Consider the following 19,910-nt stretch of genomic DNA (forward strand, 5'->3'; position numbering starts at 1 on the left):
GTTCTTATACTCAGTATAAATGGAGAGCCCAAATTCTGTTTGATTATCACATATTCAGAAATAAGGAACCTGTCCATGGTTATTCACTTTGTTATACAGAATAAAGCAATCACACAGAAACATTACATAAGGTTCTGTATGCATTTGGTCAGTTCTATATGTGTTTTTTAAAACCAGTTTTATAGTACTTTGGCCCATTAAAGGGACTTCATGTGTAGCTCAGGCAGTAAAGCATCTGCCTGCACTGAGGAAGGCCTGGGTTCAATTTCTTGGTTGGGCAGTCCATTAAATGCAATTTATACCTAAGGCATTCCAAACTTACTTCTTTTCGTCATATTCCTGAAGAAAACATAACTGCACTATGACACTTCAAATAATATGTCAGAAAACGTTAACATGCTCAAAACATTCTCCCCAGAATGGCATGAAAATGAATTAAAATCAACTCCTTTTTAGAAAAAACCTCCTGCTATGTTTAAGGCAGTGTATATTGAGAAGCCTGGGGTCAGACATGAAAAACCAGTTTTTATTTTTTCTTACCACTGTGCTCGTAGTAACAGTTTCTCTCATTTTTGTCATTGTAAGCCTTAATTTATCCAATTCTTTCTTCTTTGCATAAGTTTCTTCTCTCTTAAGTTCACAGAGTTTTTTACATTCTTCAATCTGTATTAATAAACATAATAAACCAAACAGAAAGCTTAAGATGACAACAAAGCTTAGGAAATCCTTTAAAAAATTTTTGCCAACCTAATTCATATTTACATATACCATATTTAACCTAAGTATTTTATCAAATTAAAACAGGCGGGTTTGGGCTTATTTTGAGGCATCAAAGGAAAAATAATAAATCACAAAGACTGAACTGTAATTACGAAATGTTGAACTAGTAAATTTAGAGTCACAATAAAACAGTGATCATTAAAAGCAATTTATAAAAGTAGTTTTTGTTCTAAAATTTACTAGTAAAACAAAAAAATTACTGGTAAAATACAACAATATATAAAATAAAAAAAAAAGATTTACAGCATATTAGAAGCCTCTTGAGAAATCTGCATGCAGGTCAGGAAGCAACAGTTAGAACTGGACATGGAACAACAGACTGGTTCCAAATAGGAAAAGGAGTACGTCAAGGCTGTATATTGTCACCCTGCTTATTTAACTTCTATGCAGAGTACATCATGAGAAATGCTGGACTGGAAGAAACACAAGCTGGAATCAAGATTGCCGGGAGAAATAGCAATCACCTCAGATATGCAGATGACACCACCCTTATGGCAGAAAGTGAAGAGGACCTAAAAAGCCTCTTGATGAAAGTGAAAGAGGAGAGTGAAAAAGTTGGCTTAAAGCTCAACATTCAGAAAACGAAGATCATGGCATCTGGTCCCATCACTTCATGGGAAATAGATGGGGAAACAGTGGAAACAGTGTCAGACTTTATTTTGGGGGGCTCCAAAATCACTGCAGATGGTGATTGAAGCCATGAAATTAAAAGACCCTTACTCCTTGGAAGAAAAGTTATGATCAACTTAGATAGCATATTCAAAAGCAGAGACATTACTTTGCCGACTAAGGTCCCTCTAGTCAAGGCTATGGTTTTTCCAGTGGTCATGTATGGATGTGAGAGTTGGACTGTGAAGAAGGCTGAGTGCAGAAGAATTGATGCTTTTGAACTGTGGTGTTGGAAAAGACTCTTGAGAGTCCCCTGGACTGCAAGGAGATCCAACCAGTCCATTCTGAAGGAGATCAGCCCTGGGATTTCTTTGGAAGGAATGATGCTAAAGCTGAAACTCCAGTACTTTGGCCACCTCATGCAAAGAGTTGACTCGTTGGAAAAGACTCTGATGCTGGGAGGGATTGGGGGCAGGAGGAGAAGGGGACGACAGAGGATGAAATGGCTGGGTGGCATCACTGACTTGATGGATGTGAGTCTGAGTGAACTCCGGGAGTTGGTAATGGACAGGGAGGCCTGGCGTGCTGCAATTCATGGGGTCGCAAAGAGTTGGACACGACTGAGCGACTGAACTGAACTGAACTGAGGAGAGTCAAAGGAAGGAATTAAGAATTGTTCAGAAATTTAAATTCACATTATTTAATGAGGAATAAACCAGACCAAAACCAAAATTATTGAAGGTAGGGCAGCTCACAGCCTTGAACAACTTACCATTGTGTCACCCATACCAGCTCCGAGAACTAATGGATCCTTACTTTGATTTATCTCTGTTTCAAAAGCACCCGGTATTTGGCAGAAATGCTTTGTGGCTATGCCTTAAGAGATATTAGGTGGTCAAATGCCCTGAACTGGCTGTGTGACTTGACCACAGGAATGCCCTTCCTGTGCACATAAGACCTGAGGTGTTGGAAAGTTAACTTTGCTTCTTTACCATGTTAAGATCTCTGCCCAAACAGGGTATTTGTACTCTACTAGGCAAATCACTCCAGTGCTCTTGCTTGGTGAATCCCAGGGACGGGGGAGCCTGGTGGGCTGCCGTCTATGGGGTCGCAGAGTCGGACATGACTGAAGCGATTTAGCAGCAGCAGCAGCAGCAGCAGCAGCAGCCCCAGCAGCAGGAGGCGCAACTCACGCCCCGTGCAAGGAAGCATGAAAGACCGCGCATGCTCCAGCTGCCCTGGTTCTATAAATCTCCGCCCCTTTCCTAGAGCCCTGATGACTGCTGCCTCCTACTCCTGAGAATTCATTTACTCTCCTTCCTTCAGGAAGATGGTGTATTTAGAGCAGAAGCTCTCTCTTCTCTGTTCCTTAATCAATGAATTGAGTTCCTGATTTGCTATACCGAATCCTGTTTCGTTTGACTGGCATTTGCGACACTGGGCAAAGGACCCATAGAAGGGGGTCACCAACCTGTTGGGAACTGATAAATTTTCACATATTGAGATATAAGGAGGTCACTCTGGCTTATACATCAGCTAACCTGAATTTTATGCTAACTAAAATAGCCTTTTCGTGGTCTATCATACCTGCATTCTACATCAGCTGTAACTATTTAAGAAAAGGAAACATTAATGAGTAAAGAAAATTCGTGTTAAAAATAAAGATTAAATGTCCCTCTTCCTGGGATGCTAAGTATGTTGTTACTCCTTTGATGATAAGACTCCCTTCCCAGGTGCTGGTCTGTTCTTTTTTTTTTTTTTTTCTTTTTCAGAACGCTGAAGAAATGTAACTCTGACTTGTTCAGTAGTCTTTGTTCTGACAAGATATAAAACTGTGCTGAAAACCCTGCTTTTCCAGAACAGCTCCTTGGAGTAATCTGGGAAGATGGCTTCTGAACTAGTTCTTAGTTTGACTCAAATAAAACTCTTTTCTGTTCTTATTATAGATTGTTTATCGACTATTTTCATTAACAGGATAAATAACAATTTTACTAAGATCAAACATATTGTGATTACCTGTCAGATCCTACTTAAATGAGTCACCTTCTTAGCAAAATCAAACACATCATGGATTTGTTGGCAAGGTGAATTATCAAGAGCAAGGCAAGTGAGCAGTAAGGCCTGAGAAAGCATATTTAACTTTATATTAAAGAATTAATGAAAATATATAGTGGTGTGGTTTTCCATCAGTCATCAGCCAATTCACTCAAAGTAGCTACTCTGAATGAATGTAATCATTATCAATTATCTCTGCACTAGGGCACAGGTGCATTTAAATGAAATTGGTGATAATAAATTTTATTGAAAATTGATATTCTGTCCTCATTCTTTGGCTTAAAACTTCTCCCAAAGTCTTGTAATTATAGAAATAATATTAGCAAAAACAATTCTGTTTTGTGTTAGAGGAGACTGTGTGTTTGAAGACTCTGACAGCTATAAACAGGTTTTCCTTTCTCATTTGAAATAAAGGGAATTAACCAGCTTAACACCATGGCATATGGTGTGCGTTTAGTGAGCATCAATGGTTGACTCCTTAATATCCACCCTAGCTGGTCTAGCCCACTAGTACATGCATTCCCTTAGGATCCATTAGTATCCTGAGGTGGGCACTATCTTAACCTGGCAAGACTTATGCCTCTGGTTGGGAAAGGTTTTCTTCTTCTATGTGAATATGGAAGCATACAGTCCAGTTGTCACTGGCAGGCATCTTGTGATGATGAGGGAAACCAGCCTTAAAATGAAAGATGGAAGAGGGATGAGCCACTGAATTAGCTAGTCCTGGAGTCTGCCCTACCTTGGGAATTCCTACTGTGTAAGATGATAAATGCCCTTACTATTTAAGCAAGTTTGAGTCAAGGCTTTTGCTATTTGCATCTGAGTGCTCTAAGGCTTTTCCTTTTCTCCCAGGGCACTAGACCAAGGGTAGGCAAACTACTACCTGTGGGCCAAATCCAGCCACTACCTGTTTTTGTAAAGCCACACTTATTCATTGAATTAGTGCTTTTGACTGAGAAACACTATCCACAAAAGGAAGGAGAACCTATCATATTCTCAAATTCTCAATCTGAAGTCCCTCTGGGCTTCCTTTTAAAAATTTTATGTAAAATATATATTATATTTTATATAATATTTATTATATATATTATAATATATATTATATTCTTTATATTAAAGAATAGGAAGGGATGGGAGAGGGTGGAAACTTCTCTCTAGGGCTTAAAATGAAGTTAGAAACTCAATCTCTCAATACAGTAATATTATACATGCAAGGTATGCCAGGTACCCATCATGGTGCTAGAATCCAGCAACAAAAAGACAGACAAAATCCCTGCCTGGTGGAGTCTTCCTTCTGGTGGGCAAATGTCGGTAATACTCAGGCCACCATTGACCATTGTTTCAGCCCCAGCAGAAGTAAAAAAAAAAAGTGACTAGGCTCTCCCCACTCCCCACCTACACTGCCCTGCACATCATCCCTCAAGCTGTGCCCATGCACACACATCCCTCTTTTTACCCCTGTAACTTCAGTGAGCCCCTCCATTGTGGGAGTTCTGGACTACTCAGAGAGAAAGTCAAGCAGAGGGCTGGAAACAGTGGGTGAAATTAAGTCCTCTCAGCATTGTTGCAGGTAGAGAAAAAAAAGAGGAAAAACTCATTTTGGTTCTTATTATTCTGATACCATTTCACTGAAATAACAATAAATCCAAGCAAGGTCTAGCCCAGTGACAGGAGCCACGGATTTCAGTTGACTCCAGAACTGCAGTGCAGAGTAACAATGGTTTCGTCCCCTGAAAAGGTCCATGGAGCTCGACTTTTACAAATTCTGGTTGGTGGTTGCAGACTGCCCAAAGGACCCCTTGTCAATGACTTCACAAAGCACCTGTTCTGAGGATGACTAAGGCTGAGCTATTTACACTTTTTTAAAAAACCCATGGTTTTAGTGTAAAACTTTTATGAAGACATAGGTGCTTTAAAGGATAAAAACTCTCAGACCTAACTGGAACTTATGAATAGTCTTATCATGAAAAAAGGTGGTGCTAGTGGTAAAGAACTTGCCTGCTAATGCAGGAGGTGTAAAGTTGTGAATTAGGAAGATCCCCTGGAGGAGGGCATGGCAACCCACTCCAGTACTCATAACTAGAGTATCCCATGGACAGAGGAGCCTGGCAGGCTATGGTCCATAGGATCACAAAGAGTCAGACACAACTGAAGCAACTTTGCACGCATCATGGAAACAATCACAAGAACCAAATTGAGACAAGAACGAAGAGGGCAGGGGACAAAGCCATGGAGAGAAACAGGATACTACGAAAACTGGTTAAACCATAGATAGGCCCAGGATGGCAGAAAATTTGACTTTCAGTTGACCTCGAGCCTCTTTATATGCTCATTGTAATACATTAGCATATGCTAAATGACACACCCACAAGTGCCATGAGAATTTGAAAGCTGACCATAAAAAGCCAGAAAGTGGGCAGTGACCAAATTTCTGAAAATCCCCACCCCTTACCCAAAACAGCCGTGCAGCTCTGGAGTGACTTTGAGGAGATATCCCACATCCAAGGGCATAGGAGAAGCCCCAGCAAGACAGTAGGAGGGGCGAAATCACATTTAGACTCAAACCACATACCCATCAGAGACACTCAGAGGGCTCAAACAAACCTTGTGTGCACAAGGATCCAGAGACCCCACGGAGACTGAGACAGAACTGTGTTTGAGTGTCTCCTATGGAGGTATGGGTCAGCAGTGGAATGCTGCAGAGGCAGGGGCTCTGGGTGCAGCAGAGTTGAGTATGGCATAAGCCTTCTTGAAAGAGGTCGCTTATTAACCCCACCATAGAGCTGCCAGGACTTACATAAGACTGAGGAAATAGACTCTTGGAGGGCACAAGCAGAACCTTGTGTGCACCACTACCCAGAAGAAAGGAGCAGAGACCCCACAAGAGACTGACTGAGACTTGCCCGGGAGTGTCCAGGAGTCTCCCGCGGAGGCGTGGGTTGGTGGTTGCCTGCTGCAGGGTTAGGGGCACTGAGTGTACCAGTGTGTGCATGGGACCTTTTGAAGGCCATTATCTTCACTAATGGCACAATAGTTTGGACCCAGGTAAATAACAGGGAGGGAACACAGCCCCACCCATCAACAGAAAATTGGATTAAAGATTTACTGAGCATGGCCCCGCCCATGAGAACAAGACTTAGTTTCCCCCTCAGTCAGTCTCTCCCATCAGGAAGCTTCCATAAGCCTCTTATCCTTCTCCATCAGAGGGCAGACAGACTGAAAACCACAATCACAGAAATCTAACCAATCTGATCACATGGACCACAGCCTTGTCTAACTCAATGAAACTAGGAGCCATGTGGTGTAGGGCCACCCAAGACAGACAGGTCATGGTGAAGAGTTCTGACAAAACGTGGTTCACTGGAGAAGGGAATGGCAAACCACTTCAGTATTCTTGCCTTGAGAACCCCATGAACAGTATGAAAAGGCAAAAAGATAGGACACCGAAAGATGAACTACCCAGGTTGGTAGGTGCCCAATGTGCTACTGGAGAACAGTGGAGAAATAAGCCCAGAAATAATGAAGAGACAGAGCCAAAGCAACAACACCACCCAGTTGTGGATGTGACTGGTGATAGAAGTAAAGTCTGATGCTGTAAAGAGCAATATTGTATAGGAACTTGTAATGTTAGCTCCATGAATCAAGGCAAATTGGAAGTGGTCAAACAGGAGATGGCAAGAGTGAACATTGACATTTTAGGAATCAGCAAACTAAAATGCACTGGAATGGGTGAATTTCACTAAGATGACCATTATATCTACTATTGTAGGCAAGAATCCCTTAGAAGAAATGGAGTAGCCATCATATTCAACAAGAGTCTGAAATGCAGTACTTGGATGCAATCTTAAAAATGACAGAATGATTTCTGTTCATTTCCAAGGCAAACCAATCAATATCACAGTAATCCAAGTCTATGTCCTGACCAGTAATGCTGAAGAAGCTGAAGCTGAATGGTTCTATGAAGACCTACATGACCTTCTAGAACTAACACCCCCAAAAGATGTCCTTTTCATTATAGGGGACTGGAATGCAAAAGTAGGAAGTCAAGAAATACCTGGAGTAACAAGGCAAACTTGGCCTTGGAGTACAGAATGAATCAGGTCAAAGGCTAAAAGAGTTTTGTCAAGAGAATGCACTGGTCATAGCAAACACCTTCTTTCAACAATGGAAGAGAAAACTCTACACATGGACATCACCAGATGGTCAATACTGAAATCAGGTTGATTATATTATTTGCAGCCAAAGATGGAGACACTCAATACAGTCAGCAAAAACAAGATGGGGAGCTGACTGTGGCTCAGATCATGAACTCCTTATTGCCAAGTTCAGACTTAAACTGAAGAAAGTAGGGAAAACCACTAGACCATTTTCAGGTATGACCTAAATCAAATCACTTACAATTATACAGTGGAGGTAACAAATAGATTCAAGGGATTAGATCTGATAAACAGAGTACCAGAACAGTGGATGGAGGTTCATGACATTGTACAGGAGGCAATGATCAAGACCATCCCCAAGAAAAAGAAACGCAAAAGGCAAAATGGTTGTCTGAGGAGGCTGAGAAATGAAGAGAAGTGAAAGGCAAAGGAGAAAAGGAAGGATACATCCATTTGAATGCAGAGTTCCAAAGAACAGAAAGGAGAGGTAAGAAAGACTTCCTCAAGGATCAGTGCAAAGAACAGAGGAAAACAATAGAATGGGAAAGACTAGAGATCTCTTCAAGAAAATTAGAGATACCAAGGGAACATTTCATGCAAAGATGGGCTCGATAAAGGACAGAAGTGGTATGGACCTAACAGAAGCAGAAGATATTAAAAAGAGGTGGCAAGAATACACAGAAGAACTATACAAAAAAGATCTTCATGACCCAGATAATCACGATGGTATGATCACTCACCTAGAGCCAGACACTCTGGAATGCAAAGTCAAGTGGGTCTTAGGAAGCATCACTATGAACAAAACTAGTGGAGGTGATGGAATTTCAGTTGAATTATTTCAAATTCTAAAAGATGATGCTGTGAAAGTGCTGCCCTCAATATGCCAGCGAATTTGGAAAACTCAGCAATGGCCACAGGACTGGAAAAGGTTAGTTTTCATTCCAATCCCAAAGAAAGGCAACACCAAAGAATTCTCAAAGTAGCATACAATTAAACTCAGCTCAGACACTAGTAAAGTAATGCTGAAAATTCTCCAAGGCAGGTTTCAACAGTCTGTAAACTCTGAATTTCCAGATGTTCAAGGTGGATTTAGAAAAGGCAGAGGAAACAGAGATCAAATTGACAACATCCATTGGATTATCAAAAAAGCAAGAGAGTTCCAGAAAAACATCTACTTCTGCTTTATTGACTATGCCAAAGCCTTTGACTGTGTGGATCACAACAAACTGTGGAAAATTCTTGAAGCGATGAAAATACCAGACCACCTGACCTGTCTCTTGAGAAATCTGTTTGCAGGTCAGGAAGCAAGAGTCAGAACTAGACAAGGAACAAGAGACTGGTTCCAAATAGGAAAAGGGTATGTCAAGGCTGTATATTGTCACCCTGCTTATTTAACTTATATGCAGAGTACATCATGCTTGGCTGGATGAAGCACAAGCGGGAATCAAGATTGCTGGGAGAAAGATCAATAACCTCAGATATGCAGATGCCACCACCCTCATGGAAGAAAGTGAAGAAGAACTAAAGATCCTCTTGATGAAAGTGAAAGAGGAGAGTGAAAAAGTTGGCTTAAAGCTCAACATTCAGAAAACTAAGATCATGGCATCCAGTCCCATCACTTCATGGCAAATAGATGGTGAAACAGTGGAAACAGTGTCAGACTTGATTTTTGGGGGCTCCAAAATCACTTCAGATGGTGACTGCAGCCATGACATTGAAAGATGCTTACTCCTTGGAAGGAAAGTTATGACCAACCTAGACAGCATATTAAAAAGCAGAGACATTACTTTGCCAACAAAGGTCCATCTAGTCAAAGCTATGGTTTTTCCAGTAGTCATGTACGGATATGAGAGTTGGACTATAAAGAAAGCTGAGCTCTCATGAATTGATGCTTTTGGACTGTGGTGTTGGAGAAGACTCTTGAGAGTCCCTTGGACTGTAAAGAGATCCAACCAGTCCATCCTAAAAGAACTCTGTCCTGAATATTCATTGGAAGGACTGATGCTGAAGCTGAAACTCCAATATTTTGGCCACCTGATGTGAAGAGCTGACTCATTTGAAAAGACCCTGATGCTGGGAAAGATTGAAGGTGGGAGGAGAAGTGGACAACAGAGGATGAGATGGTTGCATGGCATCACCAACTCGATGGACATGAGTTTGAGTAAACCTTGAGAATTCGTGATGGACAGGGAGGCCTGGCATGCTGCAGTCAATGGGGTCACAAAGAGTCAGACGTGACTGAGCTACTGAACTTACTGACTTGACTACCCAAAACAGAATATTTCTCTCACCAGTTATATGAAATTACCCAAACCATAAGAACCTCCATATCCTGAGGCCGCTCTCACTTTCTAAGACAGGCCCAAATTCTGCTTGTGGAATATATGTGTCTATAAATAAACTTGTTTTCGCTTTATTTTGGCTCACTCTTGAATTCCTTCTTTATCAAAACCAAGGATGTTCACTTGGCAGTCTGTCCTGGAGGTTCACTCCTTTTCCAGGAAGTGATATTTTTCTTTTGTGCATCAAAATATTGATCACTGAGAGACTGTATTCCACTAAATTTTAATTAAGACACACAAAATGCAATATAATAAATGTTTTTTTCTTTCTTTATACATATACATGTATATGTGTATTTAACATAGCAGGTTGCAAGCCCAGGTCTCATTTTCTGCATTCTAGTTATGCCAGTTCATAACTATAAATATTCTCATGATGGAGAGGGAAGCACCAGGGGCTCAACAGCAATTGTCATCCTGGGCTGGACCCTCACTACTTGGAGGAAAAGAAGGTTGCTGCTGGGAACACCTAAAATGGAGATAAACCTGCTTTTCCTGGGGCAACCTGAAGAAGAACAAAGAGGAACCGATCAGAAGCCATTCTGAGGATGAATTCTTAACAGTTCAGGAGGCAGTAGTTATCTCTGCTGAGCCTCATAAAATTGCTGGTCTCAAAATACCAGCTTTGGGGTTGTGCACAAAAAACACGTGGCCTGCCATTTCAGTAAACAATGAATGTTGCTCACAGTCAAGTATCAGCTACTGTGCAGCCTAAGCCTGGATGGTGTGCCCTGAGAGAATTCAGGATGGAGTAAAACAAGATACTGGCCCTAGAGTTAAGATTCATAACAAAGTGAAACTCTTTACCTCAGATTGGGATGCTAATCCACATGGCTGGGACTTGAGCCCAGCCTAAATGAAAGGTACTAGGTTTCAAGACCTAATGAAGCTCAGGTTCCTGATGTCTCATCACAGAAAGAATTCAGTGAGAGACAAAGAGGCAAGAAATGGATTTATTCAGATTCAGAGAGAAGCACACTCCCCAGACAGAGTGCAGGCCATGGGAGAGGGTGAGTGAGGCTGTGAAATGTGATGTGGTTAGTTTTTATGGACTGGGTAATTTCATATGCTAATAAGTGGGAGGATTATTCTAACTATTTGGGGGAAGGTGTGCCGATTTCCAGGAACTGGGCCACCATCCACTCCTTGGTCTTTTGATAGAGGCTTGCAACTGTCATGACACCTCTGGTGTGTCATTTAGCTTGCTTGAGGATCAAGGTCTAGTCAAAGTTAACTTGTCTGCCATCTCGGATCCATTTGATTCTAATCTGTTTATGTTGTGTCCTTGGGCTATGTCATTCTTTCAAAAGTTGTGCCCTACCATTTCCCTCCTGTTCCAAAAGGAATTATTTCAATGAGCCTATACTCTTGCATCTTCCCATATAGAGAAAAGCACTAAAATCATTAACATGAGATATCTGTTTTTTTGTGTGTGATTAGCAATAATGTTTCAATTTGGACTATGTGGTTTTTCTCAGCTCTATATATCCTGGCTCCTCTATTACCTCTTTGGGACACTTCCTCAGAACTATTTGAGAGGCCACGTTTCCAGCCTGCATTCTCCAGTAAAGTCCTCAAATAAAACATAACTCACAGCTTTTGGTTGTGTCTTTATTTTGTATTCACGGACCTAACATTCCAGGTTCCTATGCAATATTGCTCTTTACAGCATCAGACTTTACTTCTATCACCAGTCACATCCACAACTGGGGATTTTTTTACTTTGGCTCCATCTCTTCATTCTTTCTGGATTTATTTCTCCACTGATTTCCAGTAGCACATTTGGCACCTATGGACCTGGGGAGTTCATCTTTCAGTGTCCTATCTTTTTGCCTTTTCATACTGATCCAACATCTGTTGGATCACAGAACTCTCATAAGAGAGTTCTAGAAAAACATCTATTTCTTCTTTATTGGCTATGCCAAAGCCTTTGACTGTGTGGATCACAATAAACCGTGGAAAATTCTTAAAGAGATGAGAATACCAGGCCACCTGACCTGCCTCCTGAGAAATCTGTATGCAGGTCAAGAAGCAACAGTTAGAACTGTTAGGTAGTTCGAATAGAGAAAAGGAGTCCAAAATGGCGGTGGCTAAAAGACAAGGAAGGGAAAAGCCCGGGAAAACAGAACAAAGGAAGGTCAAAGGAAGGTCTGAGGGCTGGAGTGAAGACCTCAGGAAGAACAAACAGCACTCCTGGCTAAGCCCAATTTGCATAGGGCAGGTCCAGGGGGAGGAAAAAAGCATAAAAGGAGGAGCCCAAGTGCTTTCTCTCTCCCTCTCTGTCTCTCTCCACCACGGCCCCAACCTCCACCCCTGCACCCGCTGGCATGCTCCTCCACTCTCTTCTCTTCGAGAATTGATTCTCCTGCTATCTTCTAAATAAAATAGAGCTGTAACACTGATTTGTCTAAGAGCTATGACATGGTTTGTTCAAAACCTGAGAGCTGTGACGCGCCGAGGGCTTTAATGTCCCTCGCTCCAAATCTTTGTGACGAGACAAAGAACTGAGGAGCATACGCTCGCCTGACAGAACCAAATATGGAACAAGGGGCTGGTTCCAGATTGGGAAAGGAGTGCGTCAAGGCTGTATATTGTCACCCTGCTTGTTTAACTTCTATGCAGAGTACATCATGAGAAACGCTGGGCTGGATGAAGCACAAGCGGGACTCAAGATTGCAGTGAGAAATGTCAATAACCTCAGATACGCAGATGCCACCACCCTCATGGAAGAAAGTGAAGAAGAACTAAAGAGCCTCTTGATGAAAGTGAAAGAGGAGAGTGAAAAAGTTGGCTTAAGACTCAAAATTCAGAAATCTAAGATCATGGCATCCAGTCCCATCACTTCATGGGAAATAGATGGTGAAACAGTGGAAACAGTGAGAGACTTTATTTTTGGGGGCTCCAATATCACTGCAGATGGTGACTGCAGCCATGAAATTAAAAGACACTTACTCCTTGGAAGGAAAGTTATGACCAACCTAGACAGCATATTTGAAGGGTTAATGCGGCCACAATAGGGAAAGTGGAGATGTGCTGCTTGCAAACAGGATGTTCTGCCAAGGAGATGGACACAGCCTTGAGATTTAATGGTCCCTTGCAAATAAGGGAACATTCCCTTCTTGTGATAAGGGCTCTGGACAGACTCTGCAGTAGGCCGGGATTTCACTCCCTTTTACTGTACGATAACATTTGTGCACATGCGCTGTACTGAACAAGTTTGGTCATACAGTCTGGAATTCTGCCCAGAGGGGATGTATATAAATAAACCGCGAGCTTGCTGGCGCACGCAGTTCTTATCCCTCTGGCCAGAGTGGTGTCCTGTCTGTCTGTTGTGTGTCTTCTATGTTCTGTGTCATTTCACTCGTAGTAACCAACAATATTAAAAAGCAGAGACATTACTTTGCCATCAAAGGTCTGTCTAGTCAAAGCTATGATTTTTCCAGTAGTCATGTATGGATATGAGAGTTGGACTATAAAGAAAGCTGAGCAATGAAGAATTGATGCTTTTGGACTGTGGTATTGGAGAAGACTCTTGAGAGTCCCTTGGACTGTAAAGAGATCCATCCAGTCCATCCTAAAGGAACTCTGTCCTGAACATTCATTGGAAGGACTGATGCTAAAGCTGAAACTCCAATATTTTGGCCACCTGATGTGAAGAACTGACTTATTTGAAAAGACCTTGATGCTGAGAAAGATCAAAGGTGGGAGGAAAAGGGAAGGACAGGGGATGAGATGGTTGGATGGCATCACTGGCTCAATCGACATGAGTCTGAGTAAACTCCGGGAGTTGGTGATGGACAGGGAGGCCTGGCATGCTGCAGTCAATGGGGTCACAAAGAGTCGGACATGACTGAGCGACTGAACTGAACTCAAACTCAACTCAACAGCTTCCATGACCTTCCCTGGGTTCCAAAGGGCAGTTCAAAGGGTTGCTGTATCAAGGAAGGGAGGAGATGCAGCAACAAGGGAGGAGCAGTCAGGAAACAATAGTGCAGCCTTGAGGCAAGGATGGGATTCCTCCTCAAGGGATAAACATAACAATATCTTTGAGCTCTTACACAGAACTGGAGTCCTCATCAAGTAAAGATGTTAATTAACTACTTGTTGAAGCATTTTTCCTTTCAGAGAGGTCACAGTTCAATAACCTTGAGAATCATAGAAGCCATCACAAGATCACCTGATGCCAGGCCAGATGACCTCTGGATTGAAGGAATGCAGACCCCCGTGTGCACCCTGATCCTTGTCTGCAATCCTTCCTTTGACTATAAGACTCCCTCCTCACTGGCTTAGAACACATAATTTTGAGGATATTAGCCCACTGTGGTTACCTTTTGTTGGCAAAGCAATAAAGCTATTCTTTTCTACGTCACCCAAAACTCTGTTTCCAAGATTCAATCCAGTGACAGTGCATAGATGTCAGGTTTTGGCATCAGTTCCAGCAGAGCTGAACTCACTGATCCTATCTACAGAAACAGGGCCTCAGAACTGTCAAAGACAACCAAATGACACAGAACCAAACTCCTACTTCCTATAGGGCTGCATATAAGCAAGGGGCCATCCCAGTGTTGCCATCATTATCACTCGTGTTCTTTCCCATGAACTGAGATGGTGGTACAAATCAAACATCTCCCCCATGGGCTCCAGTGTCCTGGAGCCTCTGCTCTATTCCTGCAGAAGATACCATGGGAACGCTTGCTATCATCAAGAGCAAATACATTATTTCTCATATCCTGCTTCAATTCTGTACAATTCTCTATTTTTTAAAAAAATAATACCACTTACCTCTTGATTCAATTTTTCTTTTTTCTTCAAATATTCTGCTCTTTCTCTTTCTATTTGCTCCTCTATTTCTCGAATATATGTTTTTTGCAATTCAAGTTCTTTCTTCTCCGAGTTAATTTTGGTATAAGTCTCATTGATGTAAATAGTGATAGAGGCTTTTTCTTTCATTGCTTGGTTGAGTGACAGGACAATCTTTCCATAAAGCTTCACTAACTCCTCTTGCCTTTCACTAGAGAAAAAGAATCCTTCTTGACAAAAAGAATGGCTTTTTCCAGAGGGAAATTTAAAGTCTGTTTGATGAGGTGAACCACCATAGAGAGGGAAACTTAAGGGACATTTATTTTAGAGTTGTATTTGTAATGGCCTAAACTTAATAGCACCCCACTCCAGTACTCTTGCCTGGAAAATCCCATGGATGGGGGAGCCTGGTGGGCTACAGTCCATGGGGTCGCTAAGAGTCTGACACGACTGAGCGACTTCACTTTCACTTTTCACTTTCATGCATTGGAGAAGGAAATGGCAACCCACTCCAGTGTTCTTGCCTGGAGAATCCCAGGGATGGGGGAGCCTGGTGGGCTGCCGTCTATGGGGTCGCACAGATTCGGACATGACTGAAGTCACTTAGCAGCATCAGCAGAAGCAGCAAACTTGGTTGAGATGAAGGACAGAAGGAAACACAGTATCCATCTTGCAACTGTTTATCACTGCCAAAGTGTCTTCAGGTCCTGCCTCACCCCAGCCATCTTCATATACCAGGTAGTTACTATGGGATATTTTGGTTTAAAGCTTCAGTTCAGTTCAGTTCAGTTGCTCAGTTGTGTCCGACTCTTTGCAACCCCATGAATCGCAGCATGCCAGGCCTCCCTGTCCATCACCAACTCCCGGAGTTCACTCAGACTCACGTCCATCGAGTCAGTGATGCCATCCAGCCATCTCATCCTCGGTCGTCCCCTTCTCCTCCTGCCCCCAATCCCTCCCAGCATCAGAGTCTTTTCCAATGAGGCAACTCTTCGCATGAGGTGGCCAAAGTACTGGAGTATGATTCAAAAACCCTTTTGAACAGGCAAGTGGAATCTCACTGGACAAAAGGTTTGATATGTAACTTTGCCGTAACTACCTTATCATCGTGAGATACATAGTTAAGCCAAAGATAGATAAACATCCCACCACTCTTCCAGTCACCTTCTGATGCCATTGCCCTGCATAGAATGTCCAGGAGAAACCTAATCCCCCTCTAAGGACAGAAATTGGGGAAGAGGGATCTGAGTCTGTCTTCACGGTTCAGAGGGAGCTTAAAATCTTATTTAAACTCTCTTAACTCCTCACATTTGTGTGTACTCAGTCGCTTCAGTCGTGTCCGACTCTGTGTGACCCTATGGACTGTAGCCTGCCAGGCTCCTCTGTCCATGGGATTCTCCAAGGCAAGAACACTGGAGTGGGTTGCCATGCCCTCCTCCAGGGGATCTTCCTGACCCAAGGATTGAACCCGTGGCATCTCTTGTGTCTTCTGCATCTCAGACGAATTCTTTACCACTGAGTCACCTGGGAAGCCCTATCTTCTCATAGCCATAGCCAAATCTGAGTTTAAGAGGAGAGGTTAACCTTACATATTCATTGCTGGTCACTCCCACCTGAAGAAGACGCTAAGATTGTGAGAAACATCTGCCTCAGGAATGACAATCAAAGATTTGGAGGAAGAACAGTGATGCCATTTCTCTATTTTCCCTTTTTCAAATCTCCTGCAATGTAAAGACTTTCTTCTAATCTCCAAAGCTAAACACTTAAGTTCAGGGGGATTGTGTGCAAAGGCTCAGGAAAATGGAAATAGGTTGTTGGTAAGTTTATTTTCCAGAAGTTAACTCCACCACAGAAAGGCAACTGAAAGAATCCCAGGCTAGATGGTGTCAAATAATGGGTATTTTGTAGGCTTAGTAGAGGAAGCCTGCTAAGAATGAAGCAAACTAAGGATTGAGTAGCCTTAAGGAAGCAAAGCAAAACATATCAAATCAATACACCTGACTAGGTATACTGAGATGGGTTGGTCTCCCAAATTCTCAGGACCTGAGGAAATCCCCTTCCCCCGCCCCTGAAGAGCTTGCATGTGCCCAGGTTTTGAGGATTGTCCAGGGAAGGGCCAGCCTGTCAGAGAGTGCGGGCACCTTGATGTACCTCTTTCTTCCCAAAATGGATGAAATAATTGACTGTAGCTTGGTGATGCTGGCTCATCAGGCAACCCACGTTATGTTCACTTGTAATTGGCTTTCCATGAAGATTTCTCTAGGGCAGTGATTCTCAAAATGTGGTCAGGACCAGCAGCAGCATCTAGGAACTTGTTAAAAATGGAAATTCTTGCCCTCATTCCCTAGACCTACTGAATCAGAAATCTGCAGCAGAGGTCCCAGTACTTTGTGTTTTAACCAGCACTCCAGGTGATGCTAATGTACACTCAAGTTTGAGAGTCATTGGTCCATAGGGGTGTGACGGTGCTGGCCAGTTGATATGAGTATTCCAGCCTGGGCATTCGCTTCCTTGTTAGTAGTTTAGAAATTGATAGTCTGTGGTCCCCGGTGATTGTGGCTAGCATGCACCATGCATAAATGTGCATTGTGAATCTCCAAGAGGGGTTAGTGTCTGCAGTCCTTCTCAGACTTGTGGTCATGCCCTTTCTTTTTCATGGAGCATCTTCCAAAACAGGTGTTCCAAGAAAACTGTCCCTGGGCCTTGAGCTCCTGCCTAATTCCTGATGCTTTGATATCTTTGGCACCAAAGCAACCTTCTGAATATTTTACCTTCCCAAGAAGATTTTTTCACTATAATGAGGGCTCTTTGAGTATTTTTCACTCTCACAAACAGGAAGTCTGACATTTATACATTGCTCCTGCAAATTTACTCATAGAGCTGAGATATTCTTCAGGATTTTATTGTTTTTTCTTTCAGAATATCTCTTCCTTCATGGACTGGGTAAGTCAAGATTTGTAATCTCCATTTTACAGATGGAAAAGATGAAGCCCACAGAGGGGAAAGTGCTAATAACACAGCTGAAGAATAAACAAACGAAACTAACAGGTGTCAGCTTCCATTTAATTGCAGGTAATAAATATCTGGGACCAAGCCTATCCTCAGCCCTCCAGTAGACTATACCTGAATGTCTTTAAAGAACTAATCTAGCTACAGTATACCTGGTTTGATATTATACTTGCAACACAATACCCAGCAAGATTTCTTGCTTTGGTGGTTGAGGTTTGTAAACTTACTTTTCCTAAAAATGAAATGAAAGTCACTGTGTTTCTACCTTTGGAGGTGGGTGCGAGGCAGTGTGTGACTTACACACAGTAAGTTGTGTGTAGTTGCTGTGGGAAGCTGAATTCCTTCTGAAATCCTACAGTCTCCTGGCTATGGTGGTAGAAGATTTTCTGCTCTCTTCCCAGCTCTCTGAAGCTATCACACATCCCTTATCAGCCCAGTCATCTTCTACAAGTTATCTCCACCTCTTAACTTGCCCTGCACCAGTTCAGAGGTGGTTCAGTCAATAATTCATGTCCGATTCTGTGTGACCCCATGGACTCTAGCCTGCCAGGCTCCTTGATTTTCCAAGGCAAGAATACTAGAGTGGGTTGCTGTTTCCTCCTGATCCAGGAAATGAATCCAAGTCTCCTGTCTTGCAGGCAGATTCTTTATCGACTGAGCTACAGGGAAGATCAGACCAGAGGACAAATCCCTTAGGAAAAATTTCCCACTTTATCCCCAGACCCTGACTCCTTCAAACAAACAAACAAAAATACCTACCCTAGAGCTGTATTATCTGTTTGCAGATGGAGTATTTTCTGCTTCAGAAACTCCATTTCATCATTTATCTTTGTAATTTTTGTGTGTAGTTCAGTTATCTCAACAAGATTCACTCTGCGAGCATCCCTGACACATTCTTAAAAGTAAGTGGAAGAAATGTTACTCATTTATTTGAGAAACTGCACAATTGTAGATACTGACCTTTCAAGTATGTGTTTCTTTGAAATATTCTTCTAAGTATGTTCTGGATCAGAAACCTCTCCCTCACCCCTTTGGACCCTCTCAATCTCACCTATCAATTATATCCCTAATTTCAGCTGCTGCTATGGTCAGTGACCAGCTTTCTATGAGCTCTGCACAACTTTAGACTGGTGCAGCCTGACAGCTCCTGATTCCTGCCTGTCCTATCCACTTCTCAGCTATCTAGGACTTCCCTGTCACCTCTACTATGGGACATCTTCAGATACTCACACCCCCCATGTACGTGTAATGCAAAGTTTGGCAGATGTGGCAAGCATGCCCCAGTGGACTGCCTGGATGTTCCCGAGAAGAGGGTACCACTGTGTCCTGGGGGCATATTCTCATACTTAACTAGTTGCTGTCACCACTAGTCAGTATCATACTGCCTCCATATTAGCTCTCCCTTCTTCCTACTTTGGTTCCTTATCCCACTCTCATCCACCTGGACTGTATGTCCTAATAAAATAATAGTGCAGGGACTTCCCTGGTGGTCTAGTGGCTAAGACTCCATGCTCCCAATGCAGGGGGCCTGAGTTCCATCATGGTCAGGGAACTAGATCCCGCATGCAGAAAGTAAAAAAGATCCTCAATGCTGCAATGAAGATTGAAGATCCTGAGTGCCACAACTAAGACCTGGAGCAGCCAAATAAATAGAGTATTGAAATTAAAAATAAATAAATAATAGTGCAAAAGCCACTGCTTTCGGCTCTGCTTTCTGGGAAAGCCAGTGTGTTAAAAAACTAAATTATCCATCGATAAATAACATATCTGTGTAATCACATAAGGCTTAAATCACAGAAGATTTCAAAGGATCACCTCTGTGCTTGAGAGATAGATGGTGAAAATGCATGAATTTTTGAACTGTTGTTTAAAAATGAGTATTGGGCTATCCATTTCTATGCAACAAATTCCCTGGAAACTGGTAGCTCCCCTGAGAGAACTAAATTATTTCTTTCATAGGTTATAAGTTAAATTGCCCATTGTAGCAGGGCTTCTCAAACTTTATGTCTTGAATATGCATATATATCACCTGGGGTGTATTGTTGAAATATAGAATTTGATATAGTAGGTCTGAGGAGGACCTAGAGACTCTGCATTTTGTAACAAGCTCCCAGGTGAGGTTGATACTACTGATCCAAGGACCATACTTTGAGTTGAA

At 42.3% G+C, this 19,910-nt stretch overlaps 1 protein-coding gene across 1 annotated transcript in view; it reads right to left on the reverse strand.

Moving 5' to 3' along the window:
• The window catches only part of CCDC175 (coiled-coil domain containing 175), a 79,929-nt gene that overhangs the window by 52,351 nt on the left and 7,668 nt on the right, over positions 1-19,910 (reverse strand). Inside the window, exons 4-6 of the mRNA XM_052647372.1 lie at positions 18,512-18,647; positions 14,726-14,954; positions 541-663 (exon numbers count right to left, since the gene is read on the reverse strand). Of these exons, the coding sequence (XP_052503332.1) occupies positions 541-663; positions 14,726-14,954; positions 18,512-18,647 (488 nt within the window). The remainder of the gene's footprint in view (positions 1-540; positions 664-14,725; positions 14,955-18,511; positions 18,648-19,910) is intronic.

Source organism: Budorcas taxicolor, chromosome 10 (genome assembly GCF_023091745.1).
Source record: "Budorcas taxicolor isolate Tak-1 chromosome 10, Takin1.1, whole genome shotgun sequence".
NCBI classification, from domain to species: domain Eukaryota; kingdom Metazoa; phylum Chordata; class Mammalia; order Artiodactyla; family Bovidae; genus Budorcas; species Budorcas taxicolor.